Source organism: Sciurus carolinensis, chromosome 3 (assembly GCF_902686445.1).
Source record: "Sciurus carolinensis chromosome 3, mSciCar1.2, whole genome shotgun sequence".
NCBI lineage: Eukaryota > Metazoa > Chordata > Mammalia > Rodentia > Sciuridae > Sciurus > Sciurus carolinensis.
The window spans coordinates 181,324,788-181,351,238 of record NC_062215.1 but is presented as its reverse complement, the minus strand read 5'-3'; the positions used below and the strand labels follow the sequence as shown (position 1 = coordinate 181,351,238).

The 26,451-nt window shown below is 61.3% G+C and overlaps 1 protein-coding gene across 7 annotated transcripts in view; it reads left to right on the top strand.

Moving 5' to 3' along the window:
- Positions 1-26,451, top strand: part of Hdac4 (histone deacetylase 4) — a 255,217-nt gene that overhangs the window by 212,422 nt on the left and 16,344 nt on the right. For 5 of the 7 annotated variants that reach the window (XM_047543426.1, XM_047543427.1, XM_047543428.1 and 2 more), the window contains 9 exons: positions 1,472-1,658; positions 4,220-4,353; positions 8,567-8,687; positions 13,235-13,281; positions 16,456-16,563; positions 18,423-18,478; positions 19,837-19,924; positions 20,287-20,406; positions 21,156-21,253. In XM_047543426.1, coding sequence (XP_047399382.1) covers positions 1,472-1,658; positions 4,220-4,353; positions 8,567-8,687; positions 13,235-13,281; positions 16,456-16,563; positions 18,423-18,478; positions 19,837-19,924; positions 20,287-20,406; positions 21,156-21,253 — 959 coding nt within the window. The remainder of the gene's footprint in view (positions 1-1,471; positions 1,659-4,219; positions 4,354-8,566; positions 8,688-13,234; positions 13,282-16,455; positions 16,564-18,422; positions 18,479-19,836; positions 19,925-20,286; positions 20,407-21,155; positions 21,254-26,451) is intronic. The other 2 variants (XM_047543430.1, XM_047543429.1) reach the window with 1 other exon arrangement.

The following is a 26,451-nucleotide window of genomic DNA, read 5'->3' as shown; positions in this document are numbered from 1 at the left end:
GGACTCCAGGGACAGGTCCAGAGCAGCCGTACTTGCTGACCTGGCAGCTGGCCCGGTGGTACTCCTGTCCCTCGTGTTCAGAGGTCCCTTCTTCAGTTCCTGCAGTGTCCAGGGGAACTAACAGTGACTACAGCAACAGAAACCCAGTGGTGAGAGCCCCGACTCCCGGCTGGCCAGCCCTCGGGTGGTCCTTCCCACACACCCTGTCTCTGGTGGGCCCCAGAAGGTTTACTGTACCTGAAGTTCAGGTGCCAGGTTAGGACACATCTGAGTGCACACGCAGCGTCAGGGCTGGCATCTGCAGGCATCAATTGCTGGCACCCGGGAAGGAGGGCAGGTGGACCTCCCAGCATGAGACCAAACCAGGAGCCTTTCCTCCCACCCTCTAGAGTAGAATGCCTAGGAGGAACGTGGCAGCCAGTTACAACTTCAGAGATCCACGTAGGAAAAGTGTTGCACCTGTCCAGAAACCTTGCCCCTCGGGAGGGAGGGCGTCACTGAGCCAGCCCAGCCACTGTGGCTGGTGAGCTGGGCCTGCAGCCTCTGGATTCCCTCTGCCCTTCGCACCTTGACGCTGCTTCCTGGGGCAGCCTGTGGGACTGGCTGATGGCAGCATGGGGTGGGGCCCAGCCTCTAGGAGCTGACTGGTGGAGCTGTTGTTGCAAGGCCCCAGATGTCTTCATGACACATCAGGCAGCACTGAGCAGTAGGCCCAGGGTGAGTGGGGAGGCCTGCTTCCTCACATGGAAGGAGGGACAGGGGACGCCTGTCTGCCCCCTGTGGAGGCAGCCTCAGGGCAGCTGGGCAGGCTGTTGCATCTGCCAGCTCCCAGGTCCTTTGGGGGCCCAGGCGTGTCCACACCCTCTAGCCCTTTCCTGCCTGGCTCGGCGTTGTCTCCTGAAGTTCCTCCCTTCCTAGTGGGGATGCAGGGTGGTCAGAGGCCCCAGGCAGGGAGCTGGTGTGAAGGAAGTAGAGCTGACTCTTCTGCGTCTGCAGTCACTTTCTGGCCCACGTTTGGCTTCCAAGTTAGAGACTCTTGGAACCTGATGAGGGGCGGCCACTTGTGCTCACTGGCTTCTCTGCTACCTGGCCATGGTGAGCCTCTGGGTGCCCCCAGGTGAGGCCACCCACCCCACCCCACATGATGCTGAGCCCTCAGCGTGAAGGGTGGCCCCAGCTGCTCCCCGTGACTCAGGGCCTCCTCAGAGAAGCACTGCGTGGTCCCCCACATGGGGGCTGACCATGAGGACTTGAGCTTGCCCTGGAGTCCCTGTCCACGTCTGTCTTCCTGCCAGGGGGTCGGGTGCTGAGGCAGGTCGTGTCTGTCGTCCTGCACTCTGACCTCACTCAGCAGGGCCGCGTGCGCAGGGAAGGCAGGCGTCTGTGGCTGACCCGGGGCGGGCCTGACCCGTCCGCTCCTGCCTGGGGCTGGCCCTGGCGGGCGCTTCAGCCCAGACTGCTCTCCCCGCAGCAAGCTCTCCTGCTGGAGCAGCAGCGTGTCCACCAGCTGAGAAGCTACCAGGCGTCCCTGGAGGCCGCGGGCATCCCTGTGTCCTTCAGCAGCCACAGGCCTCTGTCCCGAGCACAGTCCTCCCCCGCCTCGGCCACCTTCCCTGTGTCTGTCCAGGAGCCACCCCCCAAGCCAAGGTTCACCACAGGTAAGACACGGGCCATGGTCCTGCAGATGGGGCGCCGTGGGGAGCTGCCCGCGGCTGGAGCACCAGAAGGCTCCGGGGCCACCTGTGGGGCACAGGGCCACACTCAGCCACGGGCCACACCCCTTCTGTCACTCTGTGGTCCTGTCATAGTCTTAAGAAACCCACCTTCTCTTCCCAAGGGAAGGGCAGTCCCCACCTGCATGCCCGCCTAGGCCGGCTGGGAACGTCCCAGCTTCCCATCCCTGGTCAGCAGGAAAGGTGGACTTGGTCCCTTCACTCACCCACTTGCTTCACCAAGCTGACGCCCCCGACACAGGCCCACAGGCCCCACTGACCTACTGGTATGGCTGTGCTGGAGAAGAGCCCAGCTCGCTCCAGGGCTGCTTCCTGCCCCGTCGCTCCTCTCCGCTGTCTCACGAGCCAGAAGGCAGGCAGCATTGCCATGGGCACAGCAGAGGACAAGGGGCCACCTGGCCCGGAGCCGGGCAAAGGCTGGACCTGGAGGGCGCGGGGCCGGCACCCCACAGCAGAGCTGCCAGGGTGGCTCCAAGGCTCCACCTTGATGCCGTCTGGTGACACACGGAGACCACAGCTGTAGAGACAAGACAGGAACGGTCCCCCCATCCCACGTGCCCCAGGCGGCTTGCCTTCCCGCACCCCAGACACGGCCGAGCTCTTCTCAGGTTGTGGAAGGATGTCGTTGGTAGTCAGAGAAGAACCTCAGTAGTCGTCATACAGAAGAAGAAAGCCGAGGAAGACTGCACACGGCACACACCGGCCGGGCGGACCCTCCACGAGTCCCAGCCACTGACGGAAGCACCCATGTGCTCAGAAGAGCATGGGCGGTGGTGGGCCCACGTGGTGACACCCTGTCCAGGCTTCGGTGGCATTCGCAGGTTCACCAGTCAGTGCACGGTCATTGTGGCCGGGACCTGGAGAAGCTGCCACCCCACGCCTCAGCGTGGCAGGGACCTGGGAAGCTGGCACCCCACGCCTCAGCAGGAGCCGCTGTCGGGAGCCTGGTGCACCCTGGGTGTGTCTGCGCAGCGGAGCGAGACAGACAGCTGACTGCATGAGGACAGGCTGGCCGTGCCTCCTGGTGCCCAGCGCTCAGGGCTGCCCTCCCACGTCCGTGCAGGCCTTCAGCACGTCCTTCAGGCGGTGTGGTCGCCTGGGCCCTGCTGCACCTGTTTCACACCCACCGGGTCTGCGCTCGTGAGGCAGCAATGGGTCCACCTCAGGTCCAGCCTCTGCAGGATGCACCAGCAAGCATGGCCTTGTCACGGGGACCCCGCAGCCTTGCTGGTCCTGCAGTAGCCGTGCACATTGCTCCTAAGTGGTCGTTGCCTCCGCTCCACGCACGGGACCGTCTGAGCCCGGGCCCTCTGCCCCTGTGACCCGTACCCACCCTGCTGCTGGTCGTCCACCCGGCATTCCTAGGTGCGGGGCCCTGCCTCCTGTTAGCCCAGGTCACGGGCTGAGCGGGAAGGTGTGAGGACGGACGCAGCCAGCGCCAGCATCCACAGGCCGTTCAGAAGCAGGGTCAGCGTGAACCCAGCTCACCATGGCTGGGCAAGGCGACCTTTGTTCCAGAAACAGGAGCATAAACAGTGCCACCTACCAGCATCGGGTAGAGGTAACAGACCACGAGTCTCCCAGTGCCAGAGCCCACGCTCACCCACCTTCCTCTGCCTGGACGCACACAGGAGAGCCAGCAGGTGTCCCTTGTCCTTCACTAGCCCCCCCGCCCCTTCAGCTCCATCTAGAACAACAGGTGTGCAAGGTGAGCCTCAAACAGGACCCGCAGGGCAGCCCCCGCCACATGCCACCAGGACAGAGCTCCTCCTAGGACGAGGCCTGGCGGCAGCGGGCCTCCTCCATCACAGCGGTCTGCCCTGCAGTTGGCACCAGTCACGGACAGCTCTGGCATGTGGACGAGGCTGCCCACAGTGGTTCCAGCAGGGCTTCCCGCAGGAACGTCCTTTCTGAACTGCAGCCCGGGCCCTGGACGCCGTGCTCTTGTGGGTGTTCCTTTTGAGCAGCCCACACACTCTCCACGTCCCCACGGGTCCTGGCCCCTCTGGAGTTCCTGGTGGCAGCACCGCGGTCAGTACTGCTCCAACCTCAGGCACCTGGGGCCGTTCCCAGCCAGCAGAGCTGCCTACAGAAGTCAGTCCCTGACCAGTGGTCCCTGACCTTAGAGGGACAAGGCCCCCTCTCCTGGAAGGCTGCGCAGCCCTGTGCACACAGGTGGCACCCAGGCCGTGGCTGTGTGGGCCACTCCCTGTGCCAGCCTCCGGCTCGGGCTTTTCTCCTCAGCTGCTCAAGTGTCGTGGGCTGTGCACCTCCGGCCCTCACTGCCAGAGCCCGTGGGCAGGGCTGAGCCAGCGTGGTAACCAGCCACCCGTGCGGCCATGTCTGCTGGGCTTCGTGGGACAAGGGCTTGGGTTGAGCTTGCTGTTTCTCTCTGGAACCATCTTCCTCCAGCCCCCCCTGGAGTGGCAGGTGCTGGCACAGCCCTGGGGTGGCCACTGACCTCAGCTGCCTCTGTCTCCCTGCAGGCCTCGTGTACGACACCCTGATGCTGAAACACCAGTGTGCCTGTGGGAACACCAACAGCCACCCCGAGCACGCAGGGAGGATCCAGAGCATCTGGTCCCGCCTGCAGGAGACGGGCCTCCGCAGCAAGTGTGAGGTAACGCGGGGCGGGGCTGGGCCGGGCTGGGCGAGGGCCACAGCCACCCTGCTTCGTTCATCTTGTCCGTTGTTATGTTCTCCCTCGGCCCGCAGGGGTCCCAGCAGGTGGAGTCTGGGTTGCAATAACCAGGGGAGGGCGTTGGGAATGGCACTACCCAGCATTTCCCAGGGCCGTCCTCAGCACTGCGTGAGCACAGACCTTCTGCTGAGAAGCTGTCTCTGCACTTTCAGTTGCTGTAGCAGAATCCCTGAGGTTGGGTAATTTACAAAGAAAAGAAGTTTATCTAGCTTGTGACTCTGCTGACTGGGAAGTCCACACAGCCTGTTGCCAGACTCTGGTGGGGATCCCCAGGTTGTGACACACATGGTAGAGAAACACTGTGTTATAGAAGGAGCCAAATGTGTGGGGTAGCCTTGCTTTATAACAGCCCACTCTTGGAATACGACCCGAGCCTTCACCCTTTTGGAGGCTGGAGCCCCCATGACCTGATTACCTTCTACCACGCCCACCTCACTCTGGGGACCAGGCTTCCCACACATGGCTCTAGGCAGGCCCCACCTCCAGGCAAGAGCGCCACCAGCGCCGTGACCCACACCTGCACTTCCCCGCTGGAAGCACCACCTGTCTGGTGCCCTCTTCTGGCCTAGCCTTGGCCCTGCTGACCTCCCAGGGCTGTCCTGAAAGAAGCAGGTGCCCTGACACAGCTCTTCCTTGGCCTCTGCAGTGAGGGCAGAGTCTGGAGGCCCTGGGGAATCGCCTCTTCCATCAGGCCTGCTGGCTTCTCGTCAAGACCACGTCCTCTTTCTCAGCACCTCGAGATTCCCCAGGCTCGGGGAGTGCCTGTGTGGCCCTCGTCTTCCTCGGGTAGAATTCCACATGGCTCTGTGGCGAGGGCCAGCCCACGGCCTGGCTTGTCCCTAGGAATCCAGTGCCCTCTGCAGGCCCCTGTGCCCCGAGCTGCGTGGGAAGGCTCCGGTGAGGCTGCGTCTCTGGTCCCGTTTCCTTGGCTGCCTGGCAGTGGCGTGGCTGAGCTTGCTGTCCGGTGGGAAGGACCCACCCGCTGATGGGCCCCGCATTCTCCTGACACCTTGAGGAACCCGCTTCCGCGGGTAGGATGACTCAGCCTATTTGAGGTTCCCTCTGTCCTCCTGGGTCTTCCAGCGGGCTGGCTGCAGCATTTCCACAAGTGGACCCAGTTGGTGCCCTTCACCCAGGTGCCCAGCAATCACAGCACCCTGAGCCTCCAGGGGACAGTTTTGTGGCAGGCCTGCGGTAGCACAGGCACCGAGAGAAGGCTCCTGTGACCCAGCGCTCCCCAGGAGCTGCTGAGCTCCCCAGGCCGCCTCCCACCTGGGCAGTTTGCTGGCAGTACCCTCCTCCCTGGCTTGCCTGGAGTGCCCACCAAGAGTCCCACCAGGCTGCAAGACCATCCGCCTCTGTCCTGCCTCCATCAACCCGGGTGCCCCTGGGCCCAGCCCGAGGCCACACTGGGGTGAGCAGACGCGGCTCCCATAGCTCCTGGCCTAGACTCTCAGTGCCGCTCCCAGGAGGGAGCGCTCAGGAATGTGGGTGGTCTGTGCCTCACACTGCCTGCTTCCTTCACTGCTAGTGGTGACAGCTCACTCCGCAGGGCAGAGGGCCACTGTCCGCCCTGATGGCTGCCCACTGGCAGGCAGCACAGCCCGCAGACAGGCTGGGAGGGGCCTCCTGCCTTCCAGGGCTGCCCACGGATCCTGAAGTCCCCAGACTTACGGTGCCCACCTTCCACCTTCTCACCCTCTGCCCATCAGCATCTCTGCTGGGGGCACGTAGACCAGGGGGACTCAGGTGGTTTCTCAGTCAGAAAACCAAATGGGAACCAGGCGGACCCCCTGGAGCAAGCAGGGCCAGACCTCCCCTCTCGGCTGTGTGGAGGTGCTGGCCTAGGGGGCCAGGAGGGGAGGAAAGCAGGGCGAGGAGGGGGTCCCAGCAGAACCAGCAGGGCCATGGGAGGAGGGCTCGGGGCACAGGCTTCAGACGAGAGCAGGAGAGCGGCAGGGACAGGCTCCCGGGATGGGAGTACTCTGTGTCCCAGGCTGCGAGCTTCGGCCCTCTTGTCTTGGGAGACAGCAGAGCAGAGTGGCCGGGTCCTGGACACCTGGTGGAGGAGTCACGTGGCCAGTGCTGCAGCTTCCTCAGGCCCCAGGCTGGCCCCTCTGCCTCACCCCAGTGCACACCCAGGTCCTAGCTGTGGGCTCCTATGAACACGCGCTGGCAAGGCAGGCGGGCTGGACTACTCGCTTGAGCTCACGGCCTGCCCTCCTTCCTTCCCACACCACAGCAGCCGCGTGCACGGCGGACATCTAGGCCCTCCCACGAGTCCCCGGACCCGAGAGCCATGCTGGGCCCCTGGCCCACCCTCCCAGCACTGGCTGCAGCCAGAGCTGCTCCTGCCTAGCCGTTGTCCTGGGAGTCAGCCACGTTTGAGGCTGCCCAGGAGGCCAGGAAGGAGGGCAGAGCACAAACTGGCACCAGCCTCCGCTGCCAGGTCCTGCCTCAGACCCGAGGGTTTGCCGCCACAGGGAGCTTCCTGGCTTGCCTAGGAACCAGAGGGGTGCACTTCCCAGTAATGGGCAGCCTCAAACCCTCGGGGCCTGGAAAGGTTCCCTCCACGTCTGCAGTCTGCGTGCTCCTGGTGTCCAGCTTCTGTTTGCTCGATCTTGTGTGTTCTTCCTCTGTTGGAAGTGTCTCGAAGGAATCCTCTTCACCTCGTTCCAACATCTACTTTAGTTTAAAAGCCACTGTCTCAGTCTAACCGGAAGTCCCTCTTGCTGTAATTCAGATCTTATCCGCTGTGGGGAGTTCTTGTAGCCTTACCCGCCTTGCCTCGCAGGGCATGGCCCGGTGCCTGCCTCTTCTTGACACCAAGTGCCAGGAATCCTGTACCCCAATGAGCCTCCGCCTGCCCAGACACCCTCTGTGCAAACAGAACGTGGCACTGGCCAGAATGTGTGTGCCACAGAATGACCACAAGATGTGGGAAGTGACAAGCAATGGCCAGCAGCTGTCAGGTGACCCACCTAGTGGGCACATCCTTCCCACTGTGCTTGGAAGGGAGATGCAGCGAGGCCATGGTGGTCCAGGGCCGGGTCCCTCCACCGGAAGGCCCTGCCTCTCCTTGTTCCCATGAGGTAGTTTGACAGGAAGAGCTGATGACAATGAGAAGGGAATCCCCGAGCAGGACAGCTGGACGCTGGGCCCCTGCCCTCAGGTGGGGTTGAGCTCTTCCAGGTCGACCCTTCCTTCCCTGTCCTGCGTGGACGAGACCCCACAGCACAGAGCGTCTTGCAGAAAAAGCCCATGGACAGGGCTCCTGGGAGCCTGGGGGCACCCCTGCTCGAGGCCTGCTTACAGCATGGACACCAAGGCCTTCGGAAAGCCCGGTGCTGGGCCAGACCTGTGCTCCAGACCCCTGCTCCCGCCCCTTGAGAGCAGATGGTGGCACCAGCACAGCCTGGGTGTCCCTGATTACCCCTGGGCTGGCTGGCCCTCGGGACCCTCTTCCACAGAAATGCTGGCTCGTCCAGGTCAGAGCCCACCCTTCTGCAAGGCTCGGCACCTGCAGGATGGGGTTGGCGCCCCTGCTGTTTCCCTGTGGGAGACCGAAAGGAGCCCTGGAGTCTCGATTGGATTGATTGCTAAACCAGGTCATGACCCAAGACAGGTGCAGACGTCTGGTGACGCCAACCTGTGTGCCCGGTGATGCACAGGGAAGTGGGGTCTCTGGTTCCTCTGGAACATGACTCTGCCAGCCACCTCACGTGGCCTTGGGAGTTCCTCTGGAAGACCAGACCCTGGTGGAGGTCAGCACTGTGTGTCGACAAAGGGTGACCCATCAAAGGCTGGAGTCACCTTGCAAAGTGTTTTCCAAGCCCTCTACGGTGCGTTTGGGTAGTGCAGGCTGACCCTGGCTCCTTGTCTTGTAACAACCCGGTCCCTCTACGGTGCGTTTGGGTAGTGCAGGCTAACCCTGGCTCCTTGTCTTGTAACAACCCGGTCCCTCTACGGTGTGTTTGGGTAGTGCAGGCTGACCCTGGCTCCTTGTCTTGTAACAACCCAGTGATCCCTTGCTCACTCCTGCAGCCAGCTGAGCTTCCCTTGGGGCAACAGTGCTGCAGAGCTGAAGCAGCCCCTGCGGAGATGTGAACGAGTGCTCGCCTTGTCTCCACAGTGCGTTCGTGGACGGAAGGCCACACTGGAGGAGCTGCAGACGGTGCACTCGGAGGCCCACGCCCTGCTGTACGGTACAAACCCGCTCAACAGGCAGAAGCTGGACAGTAAGAAACTTCTAGGTATTTCCAGACCTTCCTTACCTCCCTACCAGGGTTGATCTCACCCCACAGGGTGTGTTCATCCCTTGGCCCCTGCAGCCAGGACCAGGAGTCACCAACTGCATGGGCACTTCCCTGCAGTGCCCCCACCAAGCCACAAGGCAAGGGGTCTGGAGGAGAAATTCTGCTCTCGGTCCTCAGCCTTGTCCTGCTGACCATCCAGGTCCTCTTCGTGTTGGTGTAGAGGACGGGCCAGGGACCTGGGATGTAGATGGTCTGCATTCCAGAGGTGACTCAGAAGCCCGAGGTCCTACCAGGCTCCCAGCCCTGTCCTGTTCGGCTGGCCACCTGGAAGCCTGGTCCACAAGCCTTGCTACAGGGCAGGAGGCCTTGTTTCTTGGCCATGAGGGATAGCCCCTCAAGAGTGGGCACAGGGAGAACTTGACTGCATGGCTAAGCTCCTCGAAGAGACCGCACCTGGCCTGCAGGGTGCCCGGATGCAGACGCAGACCTGGGGACAGGCCCAGGCCAGGGTTCCTTGGGGCCCTTCTTTTCTGAGTCATTTCTTGCCCAGCCTCTGACCACCTTGAAGCCATTGGCTTCTTCCCCAGCATCCCAGCCTTTGTCCTAGGAAACCAGCTGTCCCAACCCTGCGCTGGATGCTAGCCATGGGATCACAGGGGCAGGCGAGGCCAGCTATGCTTGGCTTGCTTCCTACGTGTTGGGTGGAGGACATCAGAGCTTGTTACCGGGCCCGCACTGTGGTCATTCACTCCTCCCTGTCCTGACCTGCCCCTCACTCCTCCTGCTCCGTATTCACTAACCCCTCTCCGAGTGCGTCTTCTGTAGCAGACCTTTAGGAGCAGCCCTTGCCCCGGGGGGGTATGGAGCCAGGGTCCTGTGAGGATGCCCTAGACCCCCACCCCAGGGGGTCAGGCATGTTGCTCTCAGCCTCATAGTCTCCAGACATGGCCATTCACTTTGGGGCAAAGGAAGAGGGGCTGTCATTGGCAGGACCTTGGAGTTGAAGGGTACGGGGTGTTGCCTTAGCAGTCAACAACACAGGCTCCTGAGCCAGTGCAACCCCGCTTACCCCACAGAACCCAACAGCTCAGGGAGGTGACCACAGAGACCCAGAACTACCCACAAAGGGGGCAGGGAGGGGCAGAGGCCAGGGATTGGGCAGAGTACAGACCTCTGTTCCCTGTGCCAGGACCCCAGCTCATGGTCCTGGGAAGCTGCCGCTTCTGCAGAAAGGGCACGGCCGGGCTCCCTGTCTGGGCATCTGCCTGCCCCTGGCCCCTCCCTTTTGGGGACCACTGGCCAGAAGCAGGGTGCAGCAGGCTGATGGGGACACTCCACTGTCCTCCAGTCACTGGAACTCACGATGCAGACTCCAGCACGGAGGGGGCCCAGGGATGGCCAGGTGCCAGGCCTTCATCCTGGGCCCAGGAGGGGGTGTGGCAGGGACTGTGACATTGCCTGGCACAGATGTGTCCAAGCAGCTGGCTTAAAGGTCAGGGCGAGGGCTCCTGGGGGATGGGTGGCCAGAGCCAAGAGACCACCAGAGCAGAGTGTGGCAGCAGCAGAGAGACCTCAAGGGCCGTGAGGCCAGTGGGAGTCTGCAAACTGAGCAGCAGTCCACCCAGGCCAGGGCGCCGGCCCTCAGGGATCCCCAGCTCCTTACCGTGTAGCTCCCACGTGCTACAGAGGCTGCTCGTGAGTCCCAGCGTGGGGGGCCTGCACCTCCCAATCACTGTGCTGCCCCGAAGGGCTCCGACCAGCCTCAGAGTCACTGGTGGCCTCAAGTTAGAGATGCGTCAGTTGGGTGGGCACAGGTGCCCCTCCCTCAGAGTGTCAGCAGCCTGCCTAGCCCACCCTGGTCATCCCTGTCCACCTTCAGATAGCCCATTGTGGCCTGGCCCACCACCTCGGGCCCTTGCTTGCCAGTCTCCAAACTCACGGTACTTGGAACAGAGGGTGGTTTCTAAGTCAGAGGTGAGGGGACATGAGTTCACCACCAGGAGGGTGACCTAGGTTCTCCAGCCAGTTTCAGACCAGGGTGGAGACAGATCATCAGAACTGGAGAGAGAAGCTAGACAGTGTGTCAGGGCACGCGAATGGTGCTGTGTGCTAGGCTCATGGCCCTTGCGGCTCCCTCACCTGCTGACGCCCAGTGGCCTGGTCTCTCTGGGCCCTTGGCTCCTCTCGAGCCCCTGTGGAGCCAGTACAGTGTGCTTGGCATTTCTCCTGCTCGCCAAGCGTGCATGCAGGCCTGTCGCCATGCACACGCAGCAGGGCGCGGAGTGCGACAGGACCAGCCCCACCTTCTCTGCACTCAGGTCGCTGCCTGGCCCAGGGGCCCCCTCTGTCGGTCCAAGTGCTGCAGACTGCTGGTTGGCCTGGTCCTACCCCGTGACGTTCCTGCCTCTCAGTAGCATCCCCAGATTTCTAAGCCATGTGCAGAAGTCCCTGCTTCCTCACTACCATGGTGGCATGCCGCTCAGTGGGCTGCTCGCCGTCCTGGAGGTCTAGGGTTCATCTTGTGACATGAGTTGGTGCTGCCTGGAGAGGGGCCTGGCTTGGGGGCAGCTGGGTGGTGCTCAGCAAGGCCCACCCCAGGAGAACCGTAGTCCCGGCAGGAAGCCCCCATCCCTCACTTGGAAGCACCAGCCTGCTAGCCAGTCTGCTGCAAGCGGACAGAGGGTGATGGTCCTTGATGCCCCCAGCAGCCTCCAGGCCCATGGCTTACAGCCCAACCCAGGTGCCTGCCCCACGCTGCAGGAAGCCAGAGCTGGCTGTGGGCCTGGACACCAGGGCAGCCCTCAACTCCCAGAGTAGGCCCTTGGTGACAGACTCTGCAAGGCCCCGGACTGTCAAGAATGCCCTGCCTGATGTCCACCCAGTGAGGCCCTGTGTTTCAGGACTTCCTGGGGACTTGTGTGTGTGTTCTGGAGCTGCCTGGAAGACTGAGCTCCCTCCACGTCCCTGCTGTCCCTGTGCCAGGTGGGACCAAGGAGGACCATTTCCCACTCTCCACAGCAGTGGCCTCTATGCCCAGTCACTGTGACTTCCCTCCATGAAACTGGACACTAGGCAATGCTGCAGGATAGTGGGCAGCAAGCAGGGTGTTAGGGGTGTGGCCTGTGTCCCCCCCTGCCCAGCCCCATTCCCATGCAGGCTGCCCTTGCCCACCTATCCCCACATCAGAGTCTAAAGTGCTTGTGGTGCTGCTGTCCTGCACCCTGTGTCCCCTGTGGCTGCCCAGCCTGGGAGCCCCAGATCCAGGCATGCAGCCGGCTGAGGCAGGAGGACAGGGAGGGGCTGAGAGACTGGCTCAGGTTGGACTCCAGGTTCCCTGCTTTTTAAATGGCAGGAAGGGGAGGCCACAGGCTGTTGTCCATGCTACTGGCCCTGGTGGCTGAGGCCAGGAGCAGGAGCCAGCTGCACAGGCCAGCACATGTAGACACAGCCGTGCTCCTCCAGAACGTGCCGGGTACTCCCACAGAGGGGGTTCTCTGCTGGCCTCTGCTGGCCAGTTTATCCCACACGTGAGCACCGCATGTGCCTTTTCCCGGCTGGTGTGGTGGCGGCCCTCCCAGCCTCGGAGTGCAGACATCATAGCCAGGGCCACAGGCCTGGTCAGTTCTGTGCACCAGGCCTTCCTCAGGCCTGGTCGCGGATATCTGCAGCATGGTGTGGGTCCATGTTCGTGGCCTACCTTTCTGTGTCAGCTGCTCCTTGGGCTTTGAAGCCACCAAGAGGCTTCTCCCATCACCCGACCTGCTTCCACTGACACCAGCCCGTGGGCCGCAGGCCAGTGTCAGTGTCAGACCAGGCCCCCGGCCCCAGTGTGCTCCAGAGCAGGAGCTGGTCTCGGGCCCTGCGGGGATGGAGGTGGCAGTGGTCTGGACCCTGGGCCAAGGGACCTGCTAGGTAGAACACGTCTGGACCCCAGACTCACTGCAGCTTATGGATGCAATCTGCAGACCTGGTCAGGGAAGGAAGCAGGGCGTGGAGGACAGGGAGCAGAGGGGGCCAGGCAGCAGCAGGGGTGGCAGCCCCTCCTGGGAGCCTGGGCTGTGTTCCTCCTGGCACATTCTCTGCCATCGTGATGGGCAGACTTCAGGCTGATCTGCGTTTGGCCGGCTCTGAGATTGCCGAGGAAGAAGACCCCATCCCCACCCCGGAGTACCTTCCTCACAGTGGGTGGCAGTCGGGTCCTGGGTGAGAGTTGAGGCTTCTCAGTCTAAGCTTGTGCGTGGGGCTGCCGGCATGCTGCGCCCCTCCTGGGGTCTTCATTGTCTGAAGTCCTCCTGTGGGCAGGGGACCCCAGGCCTCTTCCCACCTGCACAGCTGGAAAGGCTGGCGGGGGCCTCTGAGCCTGGAACACAGAGTCGGCGTTGGGAGCTGGAGGTGGGCTTGCTGTAGGGGCAGCGAGCCCGGGCTCCTCACCCTGCTGGCCCTGGAGAGCTGCCTTTGTGCCTTGGAGCCAGCGCAGGTCCCAGGCCTGCTCAGCCCTGGAGCTGGTGTGCCATGGCCTCCTGACCCTCTCCCTCTCCCCACAGGCTCCCTGACCTCCGTGTTTGTCAGGCTCCCTTGCGGTGGTGTTGGGGTAAGTATTCCTCTGACGCGTGAATCGTGTCCTGTTTGTTCTCAGGGCCCCAGCAGTCACAGAGATCACTGCCTGCCTTCGCTCTGAGTGGGAAATTGCTGCCAGGTGTTTTCCATAAGCAGGGCCTGTGGGCAAGGTGCCCACGTGCAGCTCCAGAGCCCTGCGAGCCGTGAGCACTGTGGTGGCAGGACTCGGGCACCTCTCTCTGGCCATGGGCATCTGGTGCACATGGCCCGGACCTGCTGGGCTCTGGCGCTGGCCCTGAGAACTGGTCCTTGTACAGGCTGTCTTGTCTTCTGCGTCCAAAGGCATGCTCTGCTCACGTCCACTCAGGTGGAGAAGCCCTGGGGTGGGGCATGCTTACTCTCACTGTGGGCACGTGGCATTTGTGAGGCAGCTGGCTGTGCTGTGCTGGCCTCTTCCTACAGGCAGATGTTCCCAGCTGACGCTTGGGAGAACAGGCAAGGGCACACAAGTGGTGGACACTTTCCGTCTGTGCGAGGTAGAACGGCCTCCACAGCCGACCTTGTTCACAAAGGTCTCCCGGCTCTGTCCTCTTCATGAAGCGAGGCTGTGGGCAACACCAGAGCACACTGGGTTTGCAAGCGAGGCCGAACCTCCTGGTCCACCTGTGACCATCGTGACCCCATGGCATTGAGGACCACAGAAAAGGGTCACAGAGGCCAAGCATCAGGAGCAGGTGGGCAGCAGAAGCTCTCACTGCTGAGTGGGCAGCATGACCACAGGTGGCCAGGTGACAGTCCAGGTCTGCACTCTGTTGTGGAAATGAAACAAGACTGCTTTCTCCCAAGTCTTTGCAGAAGTTGTGACTTTGAAACCTACCCAGTCAGGAAGAGTGAACGGCCCTGACTCACACCACCGCCAAGCCTCCTTGGGTTCTTTTGTTTTGTATTATAAATAGGCTGCGATCTTAACTCTGGGCAGATTTTTGGCCAGACTTGAAAAGATTTGAATTTGCACTGCCCTGCAGCCAGCAGGCCTGAGCAAGGCAGGATTTATAATTTGCAAATGAAAACGAAATGCAAGCTTAGAACCCATGCTACCCCCCATACTGGATCCTGACCAAGCGGGGCATGGGAGCAAGGCTGCACCCTGCATCTGGGTGCAGCGTCTTAAGAGGAAGCCTGTCCACAGGCAGCGGAAAGCACAGCCCAGGGGTATCTTCAGGTCTTCCCTGCTGTCCGCCATACAGCAGGAGGGCCGACTAGAGGGTGCACAGTGACCCAGCATGGGTGGACTTGCTGGGTCACGGCTGCAGCCACAGCTTCCCCATGCCTCGGTGTCCCTTTCCAGAGTATGGCCAGCCCCTGGGGTGTCAGGAGAAGCAAAACAGACCCTAGAGTCAGCGGAGGAGACTGCTGCCAGGGTGGGAAAGCAGGTAACAAGAAGAGGGCAACTTCTCCTGAAAGCAGCCGCAAATTAGCGCTGGCGTTGTGTAATGGTGCTTTCAGAGCTTAGAAGTACCCTCCCTTAACTCTGTTAAATACAGGTTGTAAATTGTTTTGACCTTTTTTCAAACCAAATAAAAGAAACATCTGCTTTAGGCACCTCATCATTACAAGTTTCAAATTAGTGAGGAGTTGGTGTCCTTGATTCCCTGTGGACCCTCACCAGGCTCAGCCCCTGCCTGTGAGCGTGGCATGGACTTTGGATGTCCCCCAGCCACCTGTGAGCCCACCCCGACTTGCTGGCCCTCGTCATCTGTTACATCTCCAAGACTGTGAGAATCCTCGTCTGGGGTCCCCACCTTTCTCCTGCCTCCGCTGTAAACACAGGCAGCTGGCCCTTTGTCCAGTTCCCACCCTGCAGTAGGGATTGCATGCTAGTGATTAGCCCCGAGCAGGGTGGACAGCCGCCACTGGGCCCGAAGCCACAAGAGGATCTCTGCAGGTTTTCTGGGGACAGTGGCAACCACAGCACACAGCAGAGCAGGTGTCCACCATCCCCTGCTGCCTTTGCTTGGCTCCTTCAGCAGCCTCTAGACCTGGACTCCCTGGGACATTGCTGCCCCTGGGGGCAGGGGGTAGTTGGGGTGTCTCTCCCAGCCTGTGATTTTAATGAATTGATTCTCCAGCTGAAGCAGCCTGGCAGAATAGAACTGTCATGAGGCGCTTCAGTGAACAGCAATCTAGTGTCATTTAGACAGCGGCCATTCTTTAGGAGCAGGGCTTTAGGATGGAGAGTGGTCTTTTGACTTTTGGAAACTAAGATTCCAGAGGTCTGATCTTTGAAAAGGATAATACTGGCCAAACATACTCGGGATGTCTTCAACCCTGTGAAGGCAGTTTCAATCTTGCTTTGATGATATGGTGTCATGACTGCCTAAAAAAGGATCCCTCCCTCCCCACGGAGCAATCAGTGTCTATGAAGTGGCCTCTTGGCCTTGCAGTGGGCAGAAGCCACACAGGCCTGGGGAGGGGGTAAGGAGGGTGTAGGCACAGGTTTCACTCCAGCTCCCAGCCCGAGTGAGTACTCAGGACTCACTTGAGGAGGGTCCTTGAGTGACGGTACCTGAACTTGTTAGGGCACAGGCCAGCCCCTACCCAGGGAGGGCATGAGTCTCTGTGGTCTGGCCCAGGCACAGCCAGGCGCCCATGGAGACTTCTCTGCAGACCAACAGTCTCTGACTTGTGGCTCTCACATTAACCAGGCCGTAGTGTCACAGAACAAGTCAGTGCAAACTGAAGAGCTGCCGTCTGCGGTGGGGCTCATGGCTCCCTCCTCTTGTGCCACCCCCCACACCAGTGGTTCAAGCTTCCAAGTAAATGCAGCACATCAAGCCCTAATTTGAAGAGACCACTGATTCTAATTCTTCTTAAATTTCACTTTGCTAATTGTTATTGTGCCCTCTTAATTGTAGTTGTGGGGGGAGAAATAAAGGAACTCAGCCACCTGGACATCCTTTAGCTCTGAGTCTGGGAGTAATTGAGAGAAGGGTGCCTCAGACACACGCATGTGACTTCTGGCTTCACTCCCATTTTTGTACTTAGCATGTCTTGGTATGTTTTAAAAAGGAAACCAGCCCAGGCACAGGCTGTGTCTGTTCCCATGAAGGGTGTGAGGCTCTGCAGGGGTACAGCCTGGTATTGGGGCTTTCAGGGCTGCAGGCTGCATGGTCCCTCAGTGGTGGTGACAGTAACAATGTTTCCACAGGTGGATAGTGACACTATATGGAATGAGGTGCACTCGTCAGGGGCGGCTCGCCTGGCCGTGGGCTGTGTGGTGGAGCTGGTCTTCAAGGTGGCCACGGGAGAGCTGAAGGTCAGTGGGGGCCCTGTAGAGCTGGGCTGCAAAAGGCGCATCCAGGGATAGGGTGGCCCCTTCCCGCACTGAGGAAGACAAGCAGTTTAGAGATTCTCAAAGATTCCTTGGGAACCTTTACCCTCTAACAAGTACTGAGGCCCCACGGAGCTCATGTACATGACATGCCCTGTCAGCGTTGACCATGGTACAGATTCAAACTGAGAAACTTTTAAAATACCGTCTTAAAGCCTCAGTAGCATCTGGCTTAGTGGGCAGTGACTTCAAGCACTCCTGCGTCTGTCTGTGGCCACACATTGGACACATGAGCATCATAGCCTGGTACAACTGTGCAGCTAGAAAGACAGAAGCTCTTGGCAGCCGCTGTGCCAGGCAGCAGGCTGCAGGTTTGGAAGGCTGGCCGCAGTGTGGACACTGAGACCGCGTCTGGGCCTCACCTCCAGCGTTAGGGTCAAGCCCTGCACCCTGGGGCTGGTTGCAGACCTTCACCCAGGAAATGCCTGTCCATAGTCAAAGAAGCACTGCCTTGGGAGACTATGGCCTCACAGCCCGGCCTGAGCGCGGGCGAGGAGTCCCGCCGCAGTGCGGAGCACTGTCGCCAGCAGCCACTGCTGCCACGTCCCTCTAAGGGCAGCCCGGTTCTGTGTTGGGCAGCCTGTCTCAGATTTACTCGAGGCAGAGCACCAAGAGTTTGCCTCTGCCCTCCTTGCAAGGCATGCGGGTACCCCTGAACCAGAGGAGCTCACTGGACTCGCAGGGCCCGTGGCCTGGTGCCCTGCCCAGATGGTCAGTGCTCGCCCCCAGGAGTCTCCTCCTTCCCTCCAAGATGCACATGAGAGCGGAGATCTGATCCACTGAATAAGTTTTACTGCCTCCTTGAGGACATTTCTTGGGAGGAACTGCCCCCCACCCCACCACAGCTTGTGGCAGTGCATCCTGAGGGCTAGCGTGGTTCTCTGCTGCTGCTTAGCTACTGCTGAGGCACGAGGAGCTTGCCCTGCACTGCATTGGCACCATCATGCAGCTGTCGGTGCCATGGAAAGGGCAGACGGTGCCTGTGAAAGCAGACCCGGGGACCCAGGGACGGCACCTAGGGCCACTGCACAGTGGGACAGGAAAGTGGGTTCTGCAGAACCGAGTCTGTAAGGGCAGGGTCCACCTCAGGAGTCTGCCTTGCAGCCTTGCTGCTGCTCTTGTCCTGTCCTGTCCTGATCCTGGTCTCCAGAGCTGGCCAGCTCCTCACCCCGCTGCACAGTCACTAGTGGTTGGTTGGTGGCCCTTTTCAAGACCTTAATATTACAGGGCTGACCATGTGGCTTCTTGCTGCTGAGGAGGACAGGAGGCACCCACTGGAGCCACACTGTGTGCAGCAGCTGGGGGCTTGCGGACGGCACCCAGGGGAGGCGTGCTGGTGCCAGCCCCGGGAGCATTCCTCCTGGGTTAGAGGGGGCACTCTGCTGCCCACCCCGCCGGGGACTGGTCTGCAGCTGGACGGTTGTGCCTGTCAGGGCAGAGCCCCTTCCCTCCATCCGCATCCAGGTCTCCACCAGCGAGCACCAAGGTGCCCCTACTGCCAGCAGCCCCTGAAGACAGGAAGGCAAGGCAAGCCCTGGACTTGACCTGGGCGCCTGATTTGCCCAGAAGCCCTGAGAAGCAGTGGGCCTCTAAGTAGAAGGCCCAGACTCCCTCAGAGCCCTCCAGCCAGTGCTGCAGCCCACACCAGGCTGCTGGGGCAGGGAGCACCCATGGCTTCCCCGGAACGCTGCGTCTGCTAGAAGGGGTTTGTGAAGATTTCCATGGACCTGAAAGGCTTTTACTCTTTTTTTGCTGTCTCCCACCTGCCCTGGTGACATCTGCAGAATGGCTTTGCTGTGGTCCGCCCTCCAGGACACCATGCTGAGGAGAGCACACCCATGTGAGTGGGCACAGTGGGTGGGCCTCCCTTCCCTGGCTGCGTAGCCCTCGCAGCTCAAGAGCCACAGGGCAGCTGGGGAACACGGGCATCAGGGCCTGGTGGCTCCCTGGGTGGGCACGCGTGCTAGAGAGGCGTCAGGTGAAAGAAAGGAAGGGGCAGGATCCTTGGGAGTGGGTCCAGCAGGCTCTGGAGGCTGTCTGCTGTCCTGCTGGGAGCTCGGCTCGTGCAGAGCCTCCACGGGCGCCGCTCCAGGGCATTCACATCACCCCTGCCATCTCCCGGGCGGCCTTGAGCTGAGAGCCTTGTCGGGTGCTAAGGAGGCCAGGCAGAAAGTCATGTCCCCGGCCAGTTCCAGACTGTTCAGGGCTCAGAGACCCTGACCTCCCATACTCAAGGGTCTGAGTGTGGACACCCAGTGTTGAGGAAGCCAGCATGACCCTTTGCTGCCTGGGGCCTGAGCTGGGAAGTGTGAGCCGCCCCGGCCCAGAGGCTCCTGGATGAGCCGTCACTGAAAGAGAGCCAGCTGTGCTCTGAGGCAGGCCAAGCCTGGCCCTGGCCCTGCGTGAGAGAGGAGGACATGGCCTTTGAGCTGGGCCTGGGGAAGGAGCAGCAGAGGAGCCAGGAAGTGAGCGTGGCTGAAGCAGGCAGGTCTGCGCTCTGGCAGCAGTTTCCGTCCCGTGCAGAGAAGAGGTGGTGGCCTCCGGGAGTCTCTGGCCTTCCCTGAAAAACCTTGTGGTTATCCAAGACCCAGAACTGGCCCAGCCGGGGCACCAGGCTTCCTGCCTGCCTCCCTTCTCCGAAGTTCCTTTCCCTGATTTGAACCCAAAGGGTCGGATGTTCTGAACAGCAGGGGCACAAGGGATGTGAGTGGTCTCGGCAGTCCAGGGGGCTCGTGCTGCACTGGGGCTGCAGGACAGCTACGAAGCCACTCCTGTGGGGGCTCGGCAGGGAGCTGAGGTCGAGACCACTGTGGCTTGTGCTTGGGCCACCTTTGCTGGCTCTCTCGGTCCACCACTGGAGCGTAGTGCTGCATCGGGCCCTGGAGTGGCAGGGAGCCCAAGAGCCGCTCTGTCAGTGTAGGTGAGATGGAGGGGCCAGGATGCATGGAGGCTGGTGGGGGCATCACGGCAGCAAGGTGCAGCGGAGCCTCCAGGAAGGAGACCGGGCTGTGTCTGTCGTGCCTGCCTGTGTCGGCCTGTGTTCGCGTGTGTCCGCGTCTCGTGGCTCACACCAGCTCAGGTGAGGTCCCCAGGTGCTGGTCTAGGGCCTCCTCCAGAGCCCTCCAGGGATTGCAGGACGAGGGCCCTGCAGCGGGTGGTGCGGGGGTCAGTGCGTGCTGCCTGTGCTGACTTCCGCAGGGGCTTCTGCTACTTCAACTCCGTGGCGGTGGCGGCCAGGCTGCTCCAGCAGAGGCTGAGTGTGAGCAAGATCCTCATCGTGGACTGGGTGAGTGGAGCCCGCTTCCTGGGAGGCGCTGGAAGGGCCCCGCTTGCTTGTTGCGGGCACAGCCAGGCTCAGGGAAGTGTGGGCCTTCACCCCGCTGGCTCTGGGATGGGGAGCTCTGCTTCCTGGAAGCTGCCTCGGAGATCAGAGAGCAGAACCCCCACCTGCCAAGAGCCGCCTCGTGGCTTCTCCAGCAGGCCCTCCGGTCGCGTGCTGCCTGCCCGCCCAGAGAGGAGCCTGGCACTAGCTGGGGGTAGTCCTGTCAGGCTCCAGCTCGTGCCCGGGAGCAGCCTTTCCAGGACACCAGGGGAGCCCTGGGCAGTGAGGGCCATGCCTGGCCTCCCCTGAGCTGGCCCTCCGCGCAGGATGTGCACCACGGGAATGGGACCCAGCAGGCCTTCTACAGCGACCCTGGTGTCCTCTACGTGTCCCTGCACCGCTACGACGACGGGAACTTCTTCCCGGGCAGCGGGGCCCCCGACGAGGTGAGCAGCCCAGTAGGGCTCTGAGGAGGGCCACCCATGCAGCAGGCGCAGGGTTCCCGTGGCTGAAGCCCAGCTGGTCACTCCAGGCGGACGCCAGCCTGGGCTCCCCTGTGTGTGGCAGGGCCACATCTCTCCCAAGTATGAAAGAAGGCTGGGGGTTCCTTCTGATCCTGCTGGGCAGGCCAAAGTCTCAGGAATGTGGAAGTGAGGTGTGCCTCCTCCAGGAAGGCCCCCTGCCCTGTGGCGGAGCCAGCCCTCCCGGCCTTTTCCCTGCGAGTGCCCTTAAGCAGGACCCCCACCCAGGCCTGTTGCCCTTTAGTGCTGCATGGCAGGCTGGGTCACAGAGCCGGCCCCTCTGAACAGAGGCCCAGAGTAAGGAAAAGGCCACCTCCAGCTCTAGGTCCTACTGCTTGAGGGGAGGTGGGGTGTCTCCCAGTGTCCTCTGCCCAGAGACCCTGTCCAGTCGCAGGGAATGGAGCAGCAGGTCTGCAGGATGTTCCTGAGAGGGACTGACCAGTCTCCACAGTTCCTGTGACTTCAGGGTCCGCGGGTGCCTGCGTGTTCCGTGAGGAGAGCTTCCTTACGCCAGCACATCAGGACCAGCCCTGCACAGGAGTGCACACGCGCTGAGAGCCCAGGATACATAGGCCGTCCCTGTGGGGCCCCAAGACCTGCCCAGCCCCATGCCACCTGCAGCAGGTGTTCCTCCTGAGGATCTGGGACATGAACTTCTTTCCTTCTGGCCACAGGTGGGCACAGGGCCAGGCGTGGGCTTCAACGTCAACATGGCTTTCACGGGTGGCCTCGACCCCCCCATGGGAGACACAGAGTACCTGGCAGCCTTCAGGTGAGTCCCTGGGTTTTCCCAGTGGCCCCTAGCCTGCGTGGAGGAGCCGCTGCAGAGACGCAGTGCTCACACAACCCACCCGCAGGGAGCAGGAGTGGGCCTTGCGGGTCACTCATCTTCAGTGCCCAAGTGTGACCTCCAGCTCCCACGTGCCAAATAAAAGTCGGGACTTTAGTAAGTTTAGTCCTGATAGTAAGAAGCGGGGTGGGGTAGAGGCGAGGGCTTTGCTGCAGAGTTGGGCATCGTCAGGTTAACCAGTGAGGAGTGAAGGCACACATCCCCAAGATTTCCCCGTGTGAGGTGATAGACAGTGGAAATGAAGCGTTTTTCCTCCGTGTGTGAAGACTGGGAGGTGAGACCCTCCCTTGTCCACCTCCCTGCCCTCCCCCCGGTCCTTGGAAGCTCTGGACGTCAGGGACTGAAGCAACTCCTGCCAGCAGAGTGCAGGGCCTGGCAGTGTGGTATTCCCGCCCGTGTCGTGGCTCTGCCACCCCATGCGGTGAACTGCCCAGCAGAGTCGCAGTCCCGGCGGGTCCTGGGGCCTTAAGAGAAGAGTTTCGGCCTGGCTGGGCCTGGTGGCCTTTAGTCTTGTCGGGAGCCATGAGTGCATTGCTTCCGGGCACCTCACTGGGTCGCCTTACCCTGACCTGCGTGCACACAGAGCTCCGTGCACAGGAGTGTGCCTGCGGCGCTGTCTGGGTGTATACGTGCCGTCTTCCGTGTGTGCCTGCCTGTGTGCACGGCTGTGGGCACAGGCCTGGGTGACGTGGGGGACTGTGAGTGCATTTATGTACTTGTGTGTGTGCGTGTCTGGGTGGGACTGTGCACACGGACACCTCCATAGACTCTGCCTTGTGCTCTGGGGACCCTAGTAAGTCACACGCTCACCCTGCAGCAGTCCTGGCTCCAGTTTCCTATGGTTGACTCACAGAGGAGGTCAGCAGCTCACCCAGTAGCCTGGTCAACACAGACAGCAGCGGCCAGCACTGATGCCCAGCTGTGGCTTTCCCTTCTGCCCCTGGCCAGCAGTGGTGTTGCTGAGCCCGCTCTGCCTCGTTAAAGGGGAAGGACGTCCCCAGACACACCTGAGGTCTGCAGCTGAGAGATGAGCACATGAATTAGGTGTCACACGTCCCCTGCTGGGGAGGTGAGAGCAGCCCGAGTGGGCCTGCCGCAAGCTGAGGCTGCCCACAGCCGCGTGCCCGTGGGTCCTGTGTTGAGGAGCAGGGTTCAGCTCCTTGAGGGCCTTCCAGCAGGCTCATCAGGAGCAGACTCGCCTGGTGGCCTTTCCCCGTTGTGCCCGAGGCCTCTGGCACAGCGTCCCAGGCCACGCCTGGCCCACCTTTAAGACGCGTCTTTCTCCCCAGTTGCTCTTGACATCTGTTCAGTGTCCTTCTAAATACATACATGATGGCACCTGATCGAGAGAGCTCTTTAAAGCTTCAATAGCTTCTTTGAAACTGAAAATTGTTTCAGGGTTTTTTTATTGATTTGAATGTAAAACAGCACTTTGAAGTTTACAATTTGTGGTTCCCTGGGCACCGGATGGGGAGGAAGGGTCAGAGACTAGTTTTCCCCTTTCTTCTTCACTGGCCCCTATTGGGGGCCCCTTGAGACAGTGCCTGCCTCAAAGGCGTCACCTTGTCATTCAAACCTTGGCCTGCCGGGTTGTGTTTTCAGGGGATCAAGCCTCAGATGAAGAAAAGATAAGAAAATTGCCACTAATAAAATCCAGGAACGGCTGGCACTTTCTCCTCAGGCTCAGAGACTTGGAGGAGAAAAGGGACTTTAATTCAAACCAGTCCCAGTGCCAGACGGGGCTTTGAAGTTTGCAGAGCTCAGGCGGAGTGCCCCAGGTCTGGCGCAGATGATGGCGTGCGCTCCTTGACCCTTCCCTCTGCCACTGCTCTAGGCGCGCTTGAGGTCAGCTCTGCGCATGGGGGTTGGAATGAGGCCTGGTGAAGCCCCTCGATGTCTGGGGTCTGAGTGCTCTGGAGAGGACAGGCCTTCTCGCCGAGTGGCAGTGGGCTATCCACTCCCCATCCTCCAAGCGTGGGGTGACACCTGAGACCTTTGACCGCCGCAGTGTCTTCAGGATGCTGTGCGCCACTCTCCTCAGACACCTGTCTGGCTGGAGACACTCATGGTGGCAGGGTTTTGACTGTCAGAGTGTACCTCTGACACACGGTGACCCTGACAGTCACGGTGCTGCGTTCTGAGATCAGCACTGACCACTTGAAGAGGCTGGGTCCCTTGCTTCCTGAGACAGAGAGGCCTCCACCAGGACACGCACATGTTCCTATGTAGAAGTTTACCTGGGGACATCGCATAGTGATTTTAGAAGCAAAAAATTATAAGTAGAACTCTCGGAGTTGAGAAATCTCCTGCTCCCTGACTGGCAGACCTCTGGGGCCCTGACTGCCCACCAAGGTCCAGACAGGGGAGAGAGCCTGGAGGGAGGCGGCTGTGAGCAGCTAGGGACTGCATGTGGGACGCTGGTGATGCCCCTGAGGCCTCTGCCAGATGCCTGGGAAGCTTCCTGAGGCGGGCTGGGCTGGGTCCTGGAGTAGCGGTGGGGAAACGGCCTGCAGCACGGCTGCCCTGCCAGTCCTGGCAGCCCTGCTGAGGGCACGTTGGCACACAGTAGCTGGGTTTGCCTCCTGCATCCTGACCAAGGTGAGGTGGTCCCAAGGACGCATCAGGAAATGGAGACAGAGCCTGGGGAGGAGAATCACGCAGGCAAAGGGGCCCGGGGAAGTGCAGGGTGGGCAGGGGTCCAGCAGGGTCCAGTTGCTGGCTGCAGGAGGGTGGAGGGCTGGGGACACAGGACCCTTATGCTCCAGGAGGGTTCAGAAAAAGTGAGCAAGTGTCCATCTGAGTTGGCAGTTGGTGACCAGGAAGGACAGGTTCAGGGTTCGGACAGAATGACCTGCATTTGAGAAGCAGAGACAGCAAAGGCACTGCTGCTCTGGGGTCAGGAGCAGAGCGAGACTGCGGCCCAGGGAGGAAAGGGTCAGGCCCAGCGGAGGCTGCCCAGGGAGGGGTGCTGAGGAGTGGGAGTCCAGGGTGGACAGGAAAGCGCCCTGCCGTGGGGGCCAGCGTGCCCAGAGCAGGGCAGGGCAGCCACTGTCCACGGGGAGGCACGCCGCAGCACCCTGCCCTGCACACTGGAGCCAAGTCTGGAACGCCTGCTGGGAGGGCTGCAGGGGAGAGTGCATCCCAGGACCGCAGGGAAGGGACAAAGCGTCCAGAGCACCGGGACGGCCGGTTCCCAGCTCCTGTCAGGTGGGGTGCCCAGGAGGACCCAGGTGGGGTAAGCCTGCCATTCCCTCAGGGGGCAAGTGTTCCTGACTGGCAGAGGGGCCGGGGCAGGTCCCACCCAGCCCCGGGAGAGTGGGTGCGTAGTTGTTATCTGTGCCGACTTGCCCTTCAGCAGAGGTCAAGCTCCTGCCCAAACTCAGGCAGAGGGATGGGTCTGGACACTCCCAGGGCACAGTGGGACTCCCAGGACGTGGGAGCTGGATTGCCCTGAGCCCCACGACCACAAGCTCACCGCAGTGTGGGCCACCAGCAAGTCCAGGACGGGCTCTGTTCCCACCCACACCTTCCAAGCAAGAGCTCACGTGCCGCATTGCAGTTAAAACAGCCGCTGGGTGCCCATGCAGCTGGGTCTGTGGACGGAGGTGACCAACACTAGCCAGGCCAGTGTCCATGCTGGGGTCACATGCCTGCAGACACTCTTTAGCAGGCCTTGGGAGCAGCGAGGACAGATGCAGCCAGAGTGCCTCGTGAGCAGCGGTGTGATGGGCAGGTTTGGGGACCATGCCCTGAGCACATGGAGTGCAGAGGGGACAGCACATCAGCCCAGGGCCCCGCTCTGATCAAGGTCCCAGTGCTGGCTGACTGTGGGGCCAAACCTGGTTAGCCCTGTCCACTGCTTTGAACTGTGTGTCCACCCTGGACATGGTGGATTTTGCTTAGGGCCCTCAGGGGTGAAAGGTCACTCCTTTCAGAGTCAGTGTTTGCATGCAGTCAGTCATGGGATTTGGAGGTGACGCTTCTGCACCCTGTGATCTGCTGCAGCGTGGCATCTGCAGATACCCCATGACAGCCTGAGTGTTACAGCCATGCCGCTGCTGGGATAGGGCAGCAGACTGGACCTTTGCCCCCAGCCTGGAGTCCAGCTCAGCCTTCCCCACAAGCTCTCCTCGTCCAGGCTACAGATGGAAGGTGGCTTATGATGCCAGGTGCTTCAGAAGGGGCAGGCCCTGGGGAAGCCACTGGCAAGTGTGCAGCCCCACGCAGCTTCATGCGGGACTGTACAGATGCTGGGGCCCAGTCACCCACAGGGAGCCTGTGGCCCTCCTCCCCTTGGCAGGCACTGCATGTCTAAGCCCCACCTTCAGAGGGCAGCATGGCAGGCTCGGAGCCCTCGGGGGCCATGGTGCTCTGGGTCCTCACCACCTTCCTGTGCCAAAGATGCACCTGTGGACACATTCCCAGCTTCATCCGGCCTCTTCGCAAACCACTAGTCGGTCTGCTGCCTCGGGAAGCTCTGAGCCTACCCCTCTCTACCCTCAGTTTCCCTGCCAAACGCTACTTGTGAGCCCATGGAAATGCCTGGAAGGGACGGGGTGGGTGAAGACCTGTAGCCATATTGGGCTCTTTGTTTCTAGTGGAGTGTAAGTCCTGCCTCCCTTTGTCTTCAGCACCAATCTAGGAAAGATGTCTTTGCGTTCTCTCCTGTGTGTGGGGCAGCATGTCTGTGAAGTGCAGGAGTGCCGCTCGGTCCCCTGTGGCAGGCAGGGCATCCTGTCGAGCGCGGAGCAGCGGCATTCCTCAGATACCTCACGGTGCTGGACGTGCCTCGAGCGGGCCTCTGGTGCCGCGCCGTGGCAGAGGTCTGTGGGCTTCGGCAGGCGTTTGGCAGTGCAGCCTCAGGCCCAGCCCTGGAAACAGAGCGAACGCGTGAGCATCCCATGCCATGCCCGGCTGCAGCTGCGTGTGCCTGGCCACCGAGCCGCGCCCACCAGTGGGTGTGTTCCAGTTGATTGACTGGCTTCGGGCAGCACCACACAGCAAGCCAGGCACCAGGGACTTCATTTAATGATGATCTTAGCAGGACTTGGTTTGGGAAGGAGGGATTAGAAGTCAGATAGCTCGGCAGTACTTCAGAGAGCTCAAGCCCGCCACGTGCC